The sequence below is a fragment of the Lolium rigidum genome, chromosome 1, assembly GCF_022539505.1.
Source record: "Lolium rigidum isolate FL_2022 chromosome 1, APGP_CSIRO_Lrig_0.1, whole genome shotgun sequence".
Classification (NCBI taxonomy): Eukaryota; Viridiplantae; Streptophyta; class Magnoliopsida; order Poales; family Poaceae; genus Lolium; species Lolium rigidum.
In genome coordinates this window covers 208,204,508-208,219,823 of record NC_061508.1, presented here as the reverse complement: position 1 = coordinate 208,219,823, position 15,316 = coordinate 208,204,508, and the positions used below count along the sequence as shown (strand labels likewise).

At 42.4% G+C, this 15,316-nt stretch overlaps 2 protein-coding genes across 2 annotated transcripts; both read right to left on the bottom strand.

Moving 5' to 3' along the window:
• Positions 1-2,141: 2,141 nt before the first annotated feature.
• On the bottom strand, positions 2,142-5,779 carry LOC124654509. Its single transcript, XM_047193513.1, has 3 exons — positions 5,354-5,779; positions 2,920-3,045; positions 2,142-2,814 (listed from the first exon to the last, which is right to left on the bottom strand). The coding sequence occupies exons 1-3, from the start codon at positions 5,680-5,682 to the stop codon at positions 2,142-2,144; spliced, it is 1,128 nt and encodes a 375-aa protein (XP_047049469.1). The 5' UTR covers positions 5,683-5,779.
• A 1,323-nt stretch (positions 5,780-7,102) lies between these two features.
• On the bottom strand, positions 7,103-14,304 carry LOC124683024 (long chain acyl-CoA synthetase 4-like). Its single transcript, XM_047217606.1, has 18 exons — positions 14,168-14,304; positions 13,892-14,045; positions 12,635-12,691; positions 12,406-12,454; positions 12,202-12,278; positions 11,306-11,345; positions 11,122-11,216; positions 10,431-10,598; positions 10,232-10,342; positions 10,065-10,152; positions 9,589-9,655; positions 9,325-9,400; positions 9,116-9,233; positions 8,749-8,994; positions 8,498-8,637; positions 7,687-7,869; positions 7,471-7,590; positions 7,103-7,343 (listed from the first exon to the last, which is right to left on the bottom strand). Exons 1-18 carry the CDS (start codon positions 14,293-14,295, stop codon positions 7,308-7,310), a joined length of 1,953 nt encoding a protein of 650 aa, XP_047073562.1. The 5' UTR covers positions 14,296-14,304; the 3' UTR covers positions 7,103-7,307.
• Between the last annotated feature and the right edge of the window lie 1,012 nt (positions 14,305-15,316).

The window sequence follows — 15,316 nt, the reverse complement described above, 5'->3', positions numbered from 1 at the left end:
CAAATCGATTCGAAATAATTCGAAAGCGACGGGCCGAAAAAGGGAAGGTCGATCGGTTACCAAAAATAGAAATAAGCGTGACACGCGTGACGCGGCGAAAAGGGAATTGCCTTCGCGCTGCCGCGCGAGCGCTTCGCGCCGACAAGAATCGCGCGCTCGAGCGATCGATTGCCAAGGAGGGGATTCGGTTTACGAGGGAGCTCTGTTAGAGATGCTCTAATAATAGTTTCTCACTGATCTAGAGAACTGATTGAGGAGCACTGATGTGTACTAGTAATAGTTTTTCTCTCTCCAACGTGCAGCCTTTCAACACCAGCAGCGATCGACATCTTCCCTTGTGCGTATTAGGCGACAGAATGATAGGTTCAGCTGCTTCTGGTTTGGCGGAGACGAGCAATCGGCGTTTGTGGGATTAGGCTGCCGAATTCAGGTTACTCACCTTGTCCGATAGCAGCAGCAAAGCTAGTGCCCTTGGGTGGAGGGAACGAGTAAGCAGCATGATTACCCACGCATCAGGATTCCTGTCCCTGCCAACCTTTTTTCCCTTAATCCCTTTCACGCTACGGACATGCACGAACAAAGATGTGGCATATATAATCCTAAATCTGGATCTGCCAATAACCGAGATTTTTTTTCTAATACGCCATCGTTGCAAGTCTAGTCAGCCTGCACTAGTACCGAATTTTTTTTTTCGAGAGTACGCGAACGTGTACCGTAATTTTATAGAAGGCGGAGCATAATTAGAGTGGCCTCTAATGCTCACATTAGGGACTAGAGAACTCCAAAAGAACAACCCTAGTGTTGTACACGCTTCACTCCTTTCCTGAGACCGTGCCTAAACATGTTGAACTCCTCAGAGATGAGCATTGACATGATATCTGCAGAGTGCTGGTTGTGGGGTTGTTGAAACACCAGGCATTCATGTGCTTCCATAAAACGTAGCCCACCATGCAAACAAAACCGTCAGACCAGATCATGTGATTTGTTCTGAACCTCGCGCGTTCCGTGATTCCGTCATCGACCATTCCTCCAAGTTACTATCATTTGTGGACGCCAGGAAGTTAAACCCCAGACTCCGACCGCTTCTGAGGCACACCTCCCTCGCCAAAGAGCATTGGATGAGCAAGTGTTCCGCCGTGTCTTCCTCTTGTAGGCACACAAAGCACGGAGCAGATTGAGTCTGGAGCCGATGCCTAACACGTCGATCAGTCGTCCGGATTCGATGTTGTCATAATACATACTGGTTGAATCCCATGAGTTGCTACGGAACAATAGTAAAATACTCAGAAATTGATTGAAATGTAGTTCGATTTTATGTCGTGAGGGACTCTCGTGACAAACATCAATATTTTCTTCTTGCATCTCCCTCTTCTTGCACCCTGCTTCGAAGGGGTGCTCCCAATGTCCACTCGTGTCCTTCGTTGGCCCCAGCTCCTCGACCCATTGGTTTCCCTTTGCTCCGACCATGAGCACGTGTCCCCAACCTCTGCCATCGCTCAGTTCCTCGCCTTCGTCTGCTCAAGCCTGCAACTGCTCCAGCCGCTCCCGGCCTCCTGCTTCAAAAGGGTGCTCCCAACGTCCAGTGGGGCGGCTGGCGAAGTCGAGGGATGTAGAGGCGGGTCCAACCCTGGGCGTTGGTGGCGCACCTTCGCGTTAGAGGGCGGAAGCGTCCTGAGCAATGATGATCGATGGGTCGTTGAGGCCAGGATACGGTTATCACGGTTTTTTTTACACACCATCGATATGGTATTTTTAACGTGCGAAACGTTTTTTTCACATAAAACCACCACTAATTATCCTTTAAGAGAAAAACATTTATTAAGTTTTAGATCATTTAGATTTTCTTAAATCTTATTTACCGAGAATGAATAATATATCGGCTGTAGTTTCGAGAAAAGTGCAATTGAATGAGTTGCGTTTTTCTACCACACGGCTGCAGTTTTCACAAAAAGTGCAACTTATCTTAGAAAAGTGTAACTGAATGCGATTCGCGCATTTCTCTCAACTATGGTTGCATTTTCTTTTAGATGTTTGACTTAAGAAAATATCAATCGTCCGAGATTTAGCAAAAACGAAACATAGAGCATGTTTTGTTTGATCTCTTTGCTACGAAACCCTGAGTTGATTATTCTATCCGACCATCACGCGTCTCCATGCTGGTCATGGGAAGAAGGGTGACCGAGCATTGGCGAGAACGAGTTGAAATCGTCGTCGTGCAGCTGGTACTCGTACAGCGAGTTGTCGAGCCGGGCGGCCACCGCCGCTGAGGACGTCGCCGCGGAGACGACCTCCCCGAGCTCCGACGACTCCGGCCCGCGCCTGCCCACCGCAGGGAAGTGCGCAGCAACGGAGAAGTAGCCCGACTCGGCGGCCGACGTCGTGGCGGCTGGCGAGAAGAACGGTGCCGCGGAGAAGCAGCCACCTCCGGCCTGCAGCTGCTCGTAGCCGGCGCACTCAACCGGCGAGAAGCCCGCCGACGTGGGGTAGGGGAAGGAGAAGGCAGCAGCGGAGACGTCGTGGCCGTGGAAGGACGATGAAGACGGCGGCATCCCGTCGGTCTCCACCTTGAGGCTGTTGTTGAAACTCGCCAGCATCTGCACGTCCGGGTCCTGCAATGGCGGGTGGTGGCCGCCGTCACGAGCGGCTGCCGCGGCGGGAGGAGGCGGCGCGGCGTCGGCGTTGCGCTGCTTCTGGTGGCACGTGTGCGTGCCCTGGTACGTGACGTCGAACACGGCGAGGTCGGCGTCGGAGCGCTGGACGTGCTTCGTGGCGGGGCAGCCCTGCGCGTTCCGGTACGTGCAGCGGTAGTAGCCCCTGCACAACCCAACGACGGCATCCATCAGAAACTAGAGTCTGATGAATTATAAGTAGACACTGAAGTAAAAATGTAGCATCAAAGTCTGAATATGGATCAGAAACCTTGGAAATCTGGCGCCGAGGATCTCCTTCTGGCCGTACTTCCTCCAGCTGAGCCCGTCATCTGGAGTGTAATCTAAATTTGCGTCTGGTATTCGGAATTTTTGGGTCCATCTTGGGAGGCCCTTCCTGTGTGATTTCAGGACCACGGAACAAAAAGATCAGATACTGAATTTTCTCGTTGACTGACGCAAATGTTAATAATGTTCAAGTACTGAATCCGTCGATTATGATTGATGTACATTATCTTTTTGACCAAAACACCAAAGAACCACTTTTGACATTACTCTGCCGCTTTCTAGTCTTACCCATTCGTGTGGTTATGCACCTTTTTCTTGAGGAAAAGGTTATGTACCTCTCCAGACATATCAGAGAATAAGTCCAGAAATATATTTTTGTAGAAAGTCATAACATGAAAAAAAAAGTTCCACCATTTCAAAAAAAAAAAAAAAAACTCCCGAGAGCCACTTCCAAAATCATTTGAATTGTCATGGGATGGACGGCAGCTGTGATGTTATTTGTCCTTGCCAAGGCAACCTACTTTATCGATGAAAGAAACCATAATCTCACTATGTTCGTTTTTTAGAAAATGGAAGTATGCATTGCCTCTAGCCTTTGCATCAAGATGCAGATAAGCAAAATTTAATGCACACACACGTTTCATATACTCCCTCCGACTCATAATAAATATCATGGTTTTACTTTAAGTTTGAACTAAAATCATAACAATTGTTATGGATCAGAGGAAGATTGAGGATTATTTTCTAAGCACGTGTGTAACTGCAAACCCCTATATGTCTCAGACGTGTCTACGGCGGAGGCTCGGGCCTTTCGAGATGGTTTAATCCTAGCAGGACAGATCGGGTGCAATAGGATTGAAGTCAATTCTGATTGCCTCGACGTGATTGAGGTGATGCGGAATGGGGAAATTCTTTCGGCGGCAGCAATTTATGAAGAATGTTCCTCTCTTTGTCAGAACTTCGCTATAGTTCAATTTTTTCATTGTCCTAGGGAAGCTAATGTAGCCGCAGATTGTCTAGCTAGACACTCAGAAGGATCTACGTCAATTGCTGGCATGATGATCCTCCTGATTTCTTAGTTTCTATTCACGATGTATCCATATTGCCAATTTAATGAAACTTGCCATGTTGGCTTTCCCTAAAAAAAAAGTATATATGCTACTAGCTTTATACACGTACTTACTATGTGATAGTAACTAAATTGTGTATAGTATCATTTCTTAGTTCTGTCTACATGGAAATAAATCAGTAAAAGTAAATAACACGCGGGAACACAACATACATCCAGATCTTGGAAAATTTCAATATTGATTCATGTGTAAATATTTATGAAGTTTATAATGGAATGTCATTAATGGGACTCTAGGTACTTACATTCATAAAAATGAGAGTCAAGCCTACAATATGTACAATTAAAAATGTCATCGTTTTGTACCACATAAACCTAAAAAATGAAAATAAAAAAGTGATAATGTTCTTTCAGATACAACATAAGAAAATGGAACAAAAACATCAGGACACATATGTTACCTCTATTGGTCATTACCATGATTCTTTCCAACCGTTAACTTTTTGTGTGTTTTTCGACAAGAAATATAGTTGTTTTGCACCATTTAATTAACTTCTCTTTTGCCTCCGTCGACTTATTGACACATTGTCAGTTTTAAAGAAAAACCAACATATTCATCTTGTTACAACCTACACCATGGCATGAGAAGTTCAAGCAAAAAATAATCCACTAGCATGACACTAAAACTGATAATAATTAGATTTTTTGTGTCTTTTCTTTGCATACATGGGTTTTAAAGGTAAACAACGAGAATGTTAAAAAACTAATATAAAACCAAAACTGACATTTATTAGCATAGATACGGCTTTCTTTCGCATACATGGAATTGTTTAATCTGAATCCTATGAGCTTAACCTACGATTCTTTTGGAAGCAAGAATTGTTTCTCGATTCCATTAGGCCAAGTATGTTAAAAAATACACATTAACATGAACAACACCAGTTTTAAAAAAAATTATCATACGCCCCCTTTTTGTACTGTTTAAGATTTGAAGTTGTAGATATTGAAATATTTTTATATAAGTTCGATCAAACTTAGAAAATTGACTTAGGAGAAACATAGAACTTCAGATTTTAAAACGAAGCAGGTATAAGATTGTTAGATCTAAATAAAGAACAGATGCATGTATTCGATGTAGGTGGTGGGGGGAGGGGGGGATCTCATCATCCATTTCGAAAAAAGTAAGATTACTAAACTGAACGAGAAGATAGCATGTTAAAAGATCAGGAACCAGCATTTTTAGTACTACTACTACTACCTGCTAAGGCAAGATAGCATTTCCGGAAGTAGAAAAGGTGCACAATGTGTCTAAATAACATTTGAAACATCGTATACTACACATACGCACCTTCTCTTGCAAATGCCTTGGCTCTCTTGCGCTTGCGCCGCGTCCCTGCTTGCAGCCACGACAGCGCCGGAGTTCTCCTCGGCCGACCGAGGCGAGTCGGTGCTCGAGGCGCCGCCATGAGACGCCTCGATGGCCTTGGCGACGGCAATCGCCTTGCCAAACGTGCACCGCAGCTGCCGCGCCACGTCCCTGCAGCATTCCTTCGCCGGAGGCAGCTGGTTGCCGGCCGTCGCCGGCAGCTCGCCCAGGAGGCGCCTTGCCTGCTCCTCGCCGTCGGCCAGGATGCTCAGGAGCAGATGCATGCTGTCCCCTCCTCCAACTTCCTGCATGGTTTGCAGCTTGTGTGTGTGGCAATGGCAGGTTGACGGGAGGAATGGTTTATGGAAGGATCACGGCAAGTTCGAACAAACTGTAGGGACGAGTGACGAGTACGTGTGCAGTGGATCGAAAGAGATGTGACGATGAAGTGGTGACCATTGGATGGATTTAAGATGGGTTTGGGGGTATATATGCTGATGCGCATCTGGTCTTCGAGTTTGACCGAGGGAAACCGAGTTAATTTTACTCCATCATTTTTATTCCTTAAGCTCTTGGGTGCCTCTCCGGTTTGACCAGTCTTTTGGTCCTCATACTTGACATCGTACGAGAACGTCGAGAAGGCTTTGGCTGGGCGGAAATTGCTAGAAGGTGCCACTAGTAGTGAAAAAAAGGTTCGAAAGTTTAGCATTTTTGTTAGTGGAGAAGAAATTCCTGGATGATCTCTTGTACTTGGTGCGAACCTTCTGTTAATAGATAGTTTTGTAACTCGGAGTTTGCTTAGACATGTACAATGGGGTGATATCAGTCTTCTCTTATGCTTGCCACGTAGGATTTTTGCTTAGTCGGAGAAGAGAGAAGAAAGAAAAAGAGGTTGTCTTCCCTTAGCAAAGGGATGATCTCTTATGAAATAAGAGAAGACTATTTTTCCCATTGTACGACTTGTCTTCCCTTAGCCACACAATTTTCTACTTAAAATAATTAATTCTCATTTATTGTAAGGGATGACAGTAAGAGATTATACGCTGTACTTCTAATATTTATTATCTTCTCTAGATGACGTGGACTATTAAGAGAAGACATGTCTTCCCTACCATTGTACATGCCCTTACAAATAGCTGAGGAAAAGTCAGAGAAATTTGACGAAAATGACATAGTATTCACCTGGAGCCTTAAACGGACCCAACTTTGCAATCTCGCCTCCTATGTTCGAACATCCCCCACATGAATAGTAATCGAAATGAAGTGTGGTGGTTTAATTCAAGCTCAAAGATAATTCAATGTAATTTCAGCAGCTGTATGCACAGCCTCACCGTGACTGGACAATGTTCTCTGGCATTTAGTGGCTCTTTCGTGTTGGCATTCACTAACCTTGTGGACTGCTTTTTGGAAATTTCAGTGGAGTTCAGAATGTTCAAAGCTGGGCCAGTGTTGACTGCTGACCATTGATTCAACACTCCAATTCCATTGGTCCAGAGGATCACACGGATAGAGGAGAGCAGTAGAGCACAACAATATTGGTGGGATACAGCAGGTCAACAAACACAGAAGATTCGGAAGAACTGACCAAGAATCTTCAATCCTGTCTCCGCGTATAGAGCAACGAGAGAAAGTGACGCAGGTGGCAGGACCTATGCTGACGCTGCTGTGCTGACCGGGAACAAGAGGCACAGCCGCACAAAGAACAGTTTGCCATTTAACCAATCAGGAATGCAAAGCCCCGAATAAGATTCACATGGAATAGATTCTCAAAAAAAAAAAAAACAATTCACGTGAAGTATGCGTTGAAAAACTAAAGCAGAGTAACATCATCAAGTCTTATGCTAATTAATTTACATGTAGATTATGATTCCATGATTCCATCGAACCACCATGGATTAGAGAAACCCATTTGCTAATCTGCGAAATGGTCGCTTTCTTATTTCATGCTTTTGTAGAGTGCATCGATGGCTCCCTGGACATAGGACGTTCGAGGAAACATATCAGCTAAATGACAGATAGTAGACAAGCTTGCAAGAACTTTGGAAAGGGAAGGGCAGTATAAGCCAAAATTCAGGATATTGTTTGATATGAGATCTAACCTGGTAGTATTTGAGCATTTGTGGGCGTTTCTTCTTGTATGTTGGGGTGATAAGGTCCCGCTCCATATCAAATGGTAACGGGTCAAGATGGATGGCTCTTATGAACTCAAAGCCTTTCAGCTGGCAAAGGAAAAACAGTGGGAAAATGTAAATTCTAGCACTAATGAAATGTGGAACAAACAGTGAGTGGCGTATATGTAATATAAGGTGCTTTACCTTCTTTTCCTTTGCAATCTTTGAAAGTTCAGCAACAAAATGCTCTTTGGCTCCCGAGTTTTCACATAGTTCAGCCAAACTTCCAGAAATACCATTTTGTCCAGCCCATTGTTCAAGCACTTGCTGGTTGGGGTTTATAACAGCAATAAGAGAAGATTCGAAACTGTTCCCATACACCCATATCTGAAATTGATCACCAGAAGGAATGTAAATTGAGACGAATGACGGATGAATTGGATATAGAAAACACCAATATGTTTCTTTCATGTATGCCCTACTTTTTTGACACGTGTAGTGTGTAGTTTCTCAAATGATTGCACTCACAATGACAAAAGAGACAACCGAAACAACATAATTTTGAGAAGGAACTATTTTCTTTACCACAGAGTCTTGGAGTTAAATTTATGCATTTTGAATTATATTCCCCTACAAACGACTGTTCCGATGGTGTTATGATACAAGTTTTTTTTTCGATAAAGGGCACTTTATTACTCAATGAAGCGCTATGATAAAAGTTATGGGGCTCAAGAAATTAAGCAAATCTAAGAAATAGTATTATTCTTGAAAAAAAGAAATAGTATTATATCTCCGACTAGCTTCCAAGGATGCTGACGCAGCAACATACTGTGGCATCAGCAGTCATCGCACTGTACTAAGTACCCAGTTATCTTCAAAAAAACATTTCAATTCCCTATGTTCAGATGCTGTACACAACACTTCCAGGTATATGGGCAGGAAAGTAGGACCGAACATAGATAAGACAGAAATGAGACAACTCCTCACTATGTGAACAATTGATTTAGGTATTTACCGAATCAATTTCTGGAAGAACACCATAGATATTCTCTAGATTTTCCACTGCAACATATTCTCCCTGTGAAAGCTTGAATATATTTTTCTTCCTGTCAATGATTTTCAATGATCCGTTTGGTTGCCACTCACCAACATCTCCTGCATTATTATTCAACTTACAATCATCATCCAGAATATACTAACTTATGATATCCAGCTATCAAAGATTGTTAAACTAACACCTCCCACTGAAGTTGGGATATCGCTAACCTGTGTGAAACCATCCATCAATCATGACTTCCTGTGTTAGGTCCTCTCTTTTGTAGTATCCAGAAAATAGAACACTTCCCTTCACGCATACCTCCCCACGAGGAATGCTTGCCAAAGCATCATAGCCCATCTCTGAAACTGACTCAAGTCGAACTTCTGTATGTTGAAGTGGTGGGCCAACAGTTCCGCTCATGGAGAAATTATTTGGTAGTGCAACAAAAGTTCCGGCACAAGTTTCCGTGAGTCCTAAAATTAGGATTGTGCAAAGTTTTATTTAATAGTGTTTCCGTCAGCCAATAATACATGCAAATCATCTGAAGGTCTTGCCTGTACTTGACGAAGGAACTTAAACATCAAAGATGCATACCGTATCCTTGAGCAACATGTGCACATGTTACAACCCTCAAAAATTCTTCCACCGCTACAGAAAGAGGAGCCCCACCAGATATAATAATACGTAATTTTCCTCCCAGTCTTTCTTTCACCTATAAGATAAACAGTTAAGCACTATGTTGCACTTAAAATTTTAATTCTATCTAATGAAATATAACAGTGCTCTTGAATGTAAAATTCTACCTTGCTGAAAACTAATTTGTCAAAGAATGGGGATGCCTTTTCATGTTTAATTCCTTTCCTCATGCTGTCTAGTTTCCTGAGAATTTGATAATAATTACCAAATGAGAAATTCTATCATGATCCATGATTATGACAAAAATTCTTGAATGCATAAGAAGAGCAAACAATGAGACCTTACAGAGCGCGAAAGGACCTTGGAAGAACATCAGAAGAAAATATGTGCCATAAATATCAAACGAAATGAGTACTCTTCTATAAACTTACAGCTTGTATGCAATATTGAATAAGGTTTTCTTCAGTATTCCACCAGACGAAATCTTGGTTGTAAGACCTACAGAAAATAATAAGTTGGATCGCATATTGGTCAACAACATATTATAAGAAGCACAACCAAACATTTAGTAAATCAAACAAATTCAGTTTCTGACTGTTTCCTTTTCAGACATGTTTTTTCACTCTAGAAAAAACATTGTTGTCAACTATTTGATTTTAAAGTTCAGCACATACACAACTTTTATGAATTCATTTATTTAGTCTTTACAGACAATGACACCAAGATAAAATGGTGATCTAAACATGCTGGCAACATTGAAAGACGAATACCAGACTTAAGAGAAACTTCTTCAGTTATACTTTCTTGACAGACTATGCGTGCAACAAAAGATATTTCAGCTGAATGACAAAATAACTGACTGGCTATAAATATTAAACTATGTAAACAACTAAAATCTGGAGTTTACCAGAATATATTCTGTCGAGAACACGTGGAACAGCACAAAATATTGTTGGTTTTAATGCTCCGATGTCGTCAACCAACAACTTAACATCCTACAAATGTACGCAAACTAACTTTAGTATGAACCCGTTGACTTGTTGAGGGTAGAGAAGGAATATTCACAAATCATACCCCGCGCCAGAATCCAATTTTTGATCCATGAGAAATGAATACTTCCTCAAACATTCTATCGAAGATATGAGCTAGTGGAAGATATGACATATAGACGTCATTTTGATCGAACTGCAACAACAAATCGGTGAGCAAACAACATTACTTGTATGATTCATTGAAGAATATGGTAGCAAATATGTCAAGATTCTGTACTTACAGCTTCACCAATAGATTGCATTACAGAATCAGCACCAGCCAGGTTAACAAGAAGGCTTTCATTGGATATCATAACACCTTTAGGGTCCCCTGTTGTTCCACTTGTGTACATTATTGTGCAGATGTCGGATTTCTTCTTTTCAGGAAGATCAACATGATGATCACCACCCTGTGGACATGTGAGACATACAAATTTATTTGTAAATGTACAATGGTTTAATAGCCTGCCATATATAACTCTAAGACCATATGTTATTAATGGAATGAACTTGAAAGTTCAGTGTTTCGAACTAGATGGTCTTGAACTAAGTCAATAAAAGGGACTAAGAGCATTCACATAACTTCTCGTCTTGGTCATACATTGCTATTATAACATTCCTGGATAATGAAAACTCCTAATATGTCATATGTAACATGATGTATTAACAAGGAGACTTCTGTCATTTGCAGGGAAAATTAAGGATCTATTAGGCAGCTGAGGTCTAGAAAAATGCACGATTAAAAATAAGACATATGTCATGGCCCATATCCATTTTGAGATGTGCTACAATGGCACTATGAGAATATAAGAAATTCATTAATGACAATGAGTGGAATATCAAATGAGATAAAAGAGAATACTTCGATTATTCTGGAATGAAGAATAATTAAGGTAATGTACAAAGTAAGCTTGGCTGAAGAATAAAGCTAACCATGATCAGGAATTCCTCCCATGAGAAAATGGAAAGCCCATGGTTCTTAGCTTCCTCCTTTTGGTCATTTGTGACGCCTCCAAAGCTGACGATCGCTGCAGATGAGATAGTAAAATCCATATAAATTCCAGAGCGATAAATCATGTCATCGATTGATATATTATTGCACACTGAAATAACTTACATTTCAAATACTCTGAAGTGGCATGACAGGTTTTCAAGAGCTGCCATAAATGAAAACATTAGCAAATAGGAACACATGAACTTTATTGCAGTAATGTAGTCTATAATTTTTTTTGGCAGCAGTAACACTCTATGCACATATTCTATTCCAAACAAATTCCCTGGAATCATGTGTTGCATCAGGCCTATTTGGACTCTAGGACTATCCCGATAAACAAAAGTCGAAAATTCTTCGGCCTAGGCACTGGTCATCTCAATCCGTTGGCTTTGGCGAGCAAACCTAGATCCGCACCAAAACGAACATACTCCCTCCGGTCCTTTTTAATTGACTCAAATTTAATATAAAGTTGTGCTAAATCTGAGTCAATTAAAAAAGAACGGAGGGAGTATGAATCTAACAACCTGTAGAGTTCACCCCGTCGGGCAAGTTCTGACCAAGGGGGGAGGGGAGGGCCGCAGCGAGAGGCCATTTCTCCGTCGCCTTTCTTGCGGAACGGACCGCCGCCACACAAAGTACGGCAGAGAGGTACCACCCACTGCACACAGAGACTGAGAGACCGCCGGCAGCTCGCCGGGAAAGCCGGGCGGCGAGGCGACGTGCGTGCGCCGGGAAATGCCATTGCCCACTGGTGTTTGCCGTCGGTCATGGCCGAGGCCTCAACGCGCGATCTTATTGGGCTGACTCGAAGAGAAGCTAAAATTAGACAGACCGCTTGTAACTCGGACGACATGGGCTTCATTGATTAGCCCAAATAACCACTTCCGTTTCAGCCCAAATAAGCGTCAAAGTTTTAAAAAAATTACTTGAAGATGAAAACAGTATGCAAAATCTCAACAAAAAAGAGAGTAAAATAAAAAATATTATTAAGTACAGTAGCTACCATTTTAGTTCATTACCTCTTCAATCTTTCTCTCTTCCACAAAAGCAATCTGGAGTTCGGCGTGGCACGTGATAAATTCCACCGCATTAGCACCTGGACAAAATGACAGGGACAAAGCAGTCATGCATTAGCAAAATCTTCAATCAAACTTGCACATGCCCAGATTAGCGTATATATACTATTCATATTTCTGTTAACGAGCACGGCATGACCCATGTACCTAGAGTGTCATAGAGCGGCACACAGCAAACTCCAAGGGCATTGCAAGCCTGCATGCCAATGTTAGATATCATTAACAAGAACACACATTGATAAATAGAATTATGCATGCATTAATCTGGGAGTACTGCGGTGTCATCTCTTTCTTTCGATTCTCTTGGAGATACCGCTCTGTGTGACGAATGATGAACTAATTTATTACCTCCATTTTTCCTAAAAAAAATAATTACCTCCATGCTAATGATCCATTCCGGACTGTTTGCACCGTAGATTCCAGCGCGTTCGCCCTGAAAATGATAATTCGCTTTAGATCTACTTCCCTTAGTTATACTGACTACTTCAGTACACCAAAACAAAATCTCAGTTATTTAAACGGCAACAGTACAACTGAGCCAATGCAACAATGTTTTTCTTGGACACAAAGTAATTTTTGAATTAAAAAATACATATGATTAAATGAAACCGATCATGATGGAAGATGCCGCATCTACAGAGCACGGCCTGGTCAACTCCCGGAGCTTAATTTTGAATTAGCTGTTCAGATTTCAGACGGTTCCATTGAAGACTAGACTATTTCAACAGGGAGAAAACTTCAAGAGTAGACTTTCTTCACAGCCAGGCAAGCTGTATTCATGAGGTAGGTAAAAAAATACTCTATCCGTGTTTGGTTGAAACATAAGCCTAAGTCGCCGTACGTTAACCCTTTGCTAAAGTCAAATGTGCTAACAGTTGTGTGGGCCTCACGATGTATATTGAAATAGATGAGACCTCGCTTCAATCGCGCTAGCCCAAATAGAAAAATGATGGAAAGAAGATTGCTGCAAAGCTAAATTCATGGTGACCTAGTAAATATATGTATTACTCCTATATATGAGGGTATATAGTTATATTAGTTCACGTTCAAATGAGAAGTAGCTTAGATCAAGCTCAATCAACTCACTCCGGTTGCAATTGAATAAAAACAATCAGTATGCAACCGGTTGCCGTTGATTAATTTTAAACAGAGGTTTTCATGTTGCACTGTGGTTGCAACTCAATTCTTCTTCAAATGTGGGCGACGTCGTTTAAGAGAGAATTAAGCTAATTATCACCATAACGAGCGCTAGGCAGACCCGTAGAGTATTGGTGTGCCACTTAATTAGCCCAACTCTTTGTCTCGTGGAAATGAAAAACTAGCTCCTCAACACACAGCCTGGGTTGGCACTTGGCAGGCTACAGGCTACAGCTAACCAATAATATGAGCAAGATATGCGATATGTGCTCACGTATCCATGATTATGTTCGTATAATATACCTGTCATAGTGGTATATAGTAAAGCAACTAACTGTATATGCTAATTATTTAATTTTCAACGAATCTGAGTACGCGTTTGGGAGTTTCTTTCTCCAGGCTGCTAGCTGATCTTTCAGACATGTGCGTGAGCTAGCTATTCAAAGTTTATCAATACTTTCGATGCAATAATCAAGCCATCAAGATCAAGGTATACCTGTTTGACTCCCGATTTGCTCATGGAGGCCGCCAGTTTCATCACGACGTCGTACGCTTCCTGGTAAGTCATCCAGGCGTAGTCACCGGCGTTGCCATCAACAACTGGCCGACGGCCGAGCATCGGGTTGCTGGGGTACTTCTCCACCGAAGCCCTGCAAATTAAGATCAATTGCAACCGACGGACGCATCCATATGGTGGATCAGAGACGGCGAGAAATTAGCTAATCCATTTAGAGGGTGCCGTCCGGCGAGGTGGGAAGGAGGGATTGCTCACCGGAAGACATCCCAGCAGGAGTTGAGTCCCGGCGCCGACTGCAGGAGGCCGGCGTCCTTGGCCAGCACGTTCCGGTACGTCGGCCCGGCATTCGCCTCCGCGCCGCCTGACTCCACCAAGAACTCCATTGTCTCTGGCGACGACGAGGAAGGAGAATAGTTGAGAGATCGGAGAAGAGTCGTTGCTAGCTTAGAGATTAGGTGCAGTGTATATATATATATACTACTCCTAGTCGTTAGGGAGAACGTATTTGGTGTAAAGAATTGCAAGTGCAAGACGTGAGGCCCATCGCAACACAGTAATTTGAAACCCGGAGTATTATTATGGAAGAAAAAAAAATCCTACGAACCCACCGAAGTGCTGCTGGCGTTTGACTAATATGTCTTGTACATGGCAAACTGAATAAGAAAACTTCGCAGGATTAGCTGGCCGATACCTTCGTGTTCTGTACTACATCAACTATTAATCAAGGTCGTCACTGCACACGGCTCGTCACGGGCTCCAAACTTGACCTGATCCTCCTAAACGTACCCCTACATATCTTTGGATACTTTCTTTATGTACTAGTTCTTCTAGAAAACCGATATTATGAAACAAAGTTCCAGAACTTACGAATTTGATGTACGAAATGATTTCGAATTTATTTGGAGCGTACGTACAACCTTAAATACTGATTCGTAACTCAAAACTCTCTCCTAAATCCACACATTGGCCCAATTACAACTCCCACTAGGCACTAGCTCAACTCATAGACCTATCGGCGCCTGTTTCAACTAATGTGCTTTTCGCTTAAGTTTGTTTGATTTGTTGTTCTTTTTTGCATTGTTATTGGTGGTTCCATATGGGGGATACCTCCCATCGTCCAGGCCGTCATCCGTCTCCGGCTACAACGAGACATACCGCAATGAAGGTGGCACAGTTGTTTCCTGTGTGGGTGTTTTTCCATGGTGGTGAAGGTGCGATGAGTATTACTCATGTCATCCATGTAGGTGTTAATGGCATGCCAACAAGTGAATCCGGATCAATGGATCATGGAATGCTTGTCTCATGAGGTCGAGAACTACTAATTTGGCCATATTTGTTGATCTTCGAGGTCTTGGTGCATGTTTGTTTGGAGTTCCGATGGAGGCGTACGATGAGAATTGTATG

Excerpts from the sequence above, each read along its gene's own strand:
- LOC124683024 (XM_047217606.1), bottom strand. The coding sequence starts at position 14,295 with ATGGAGTTCTTGGTGGAGTCAGGCGGCGCGGAGGCGAATGCCGGGCCG. Across the intron at positions 12,692-13,891 it reads GCAAATCGGGAGTCAAACAG|GGCGAACGCGCTGGAATCTA; the intron begins GTATACCTTGAT and ends TATCATTTTCAG. Across the intron at positions 9,656-10,064 it reads TCTCGACAGAATATATTCTG|GTCTTACAACCAAGATTTCG; the intron begins GTAAACTCCAGA and ends TATTTTCTGTAG.
- LOC124654509 (XM_047193513.1), bottom strand. The coding sequence starts at position 5,682 with ATGCAGGAAGTTGGAGGAGGGGACAGCATGCATCTGCTCCTGAGCATC. Across the intron at positions 3,046-5,353 it reads CAAGGCATTTGCAAGAGAAG|GAAGGGCCTCCCAAGATGGA; the intron begins GTGCGTATGTGT and ends GAAATCACACAG. Across the intron at positions 2,815-2,919 it reads CTCGGCGCCAGATTTCCAAG|GGGCTACTACCGCTGCACGT; the intron begins GTTTCTGATCCA and ends TGGGTTGTGCAG.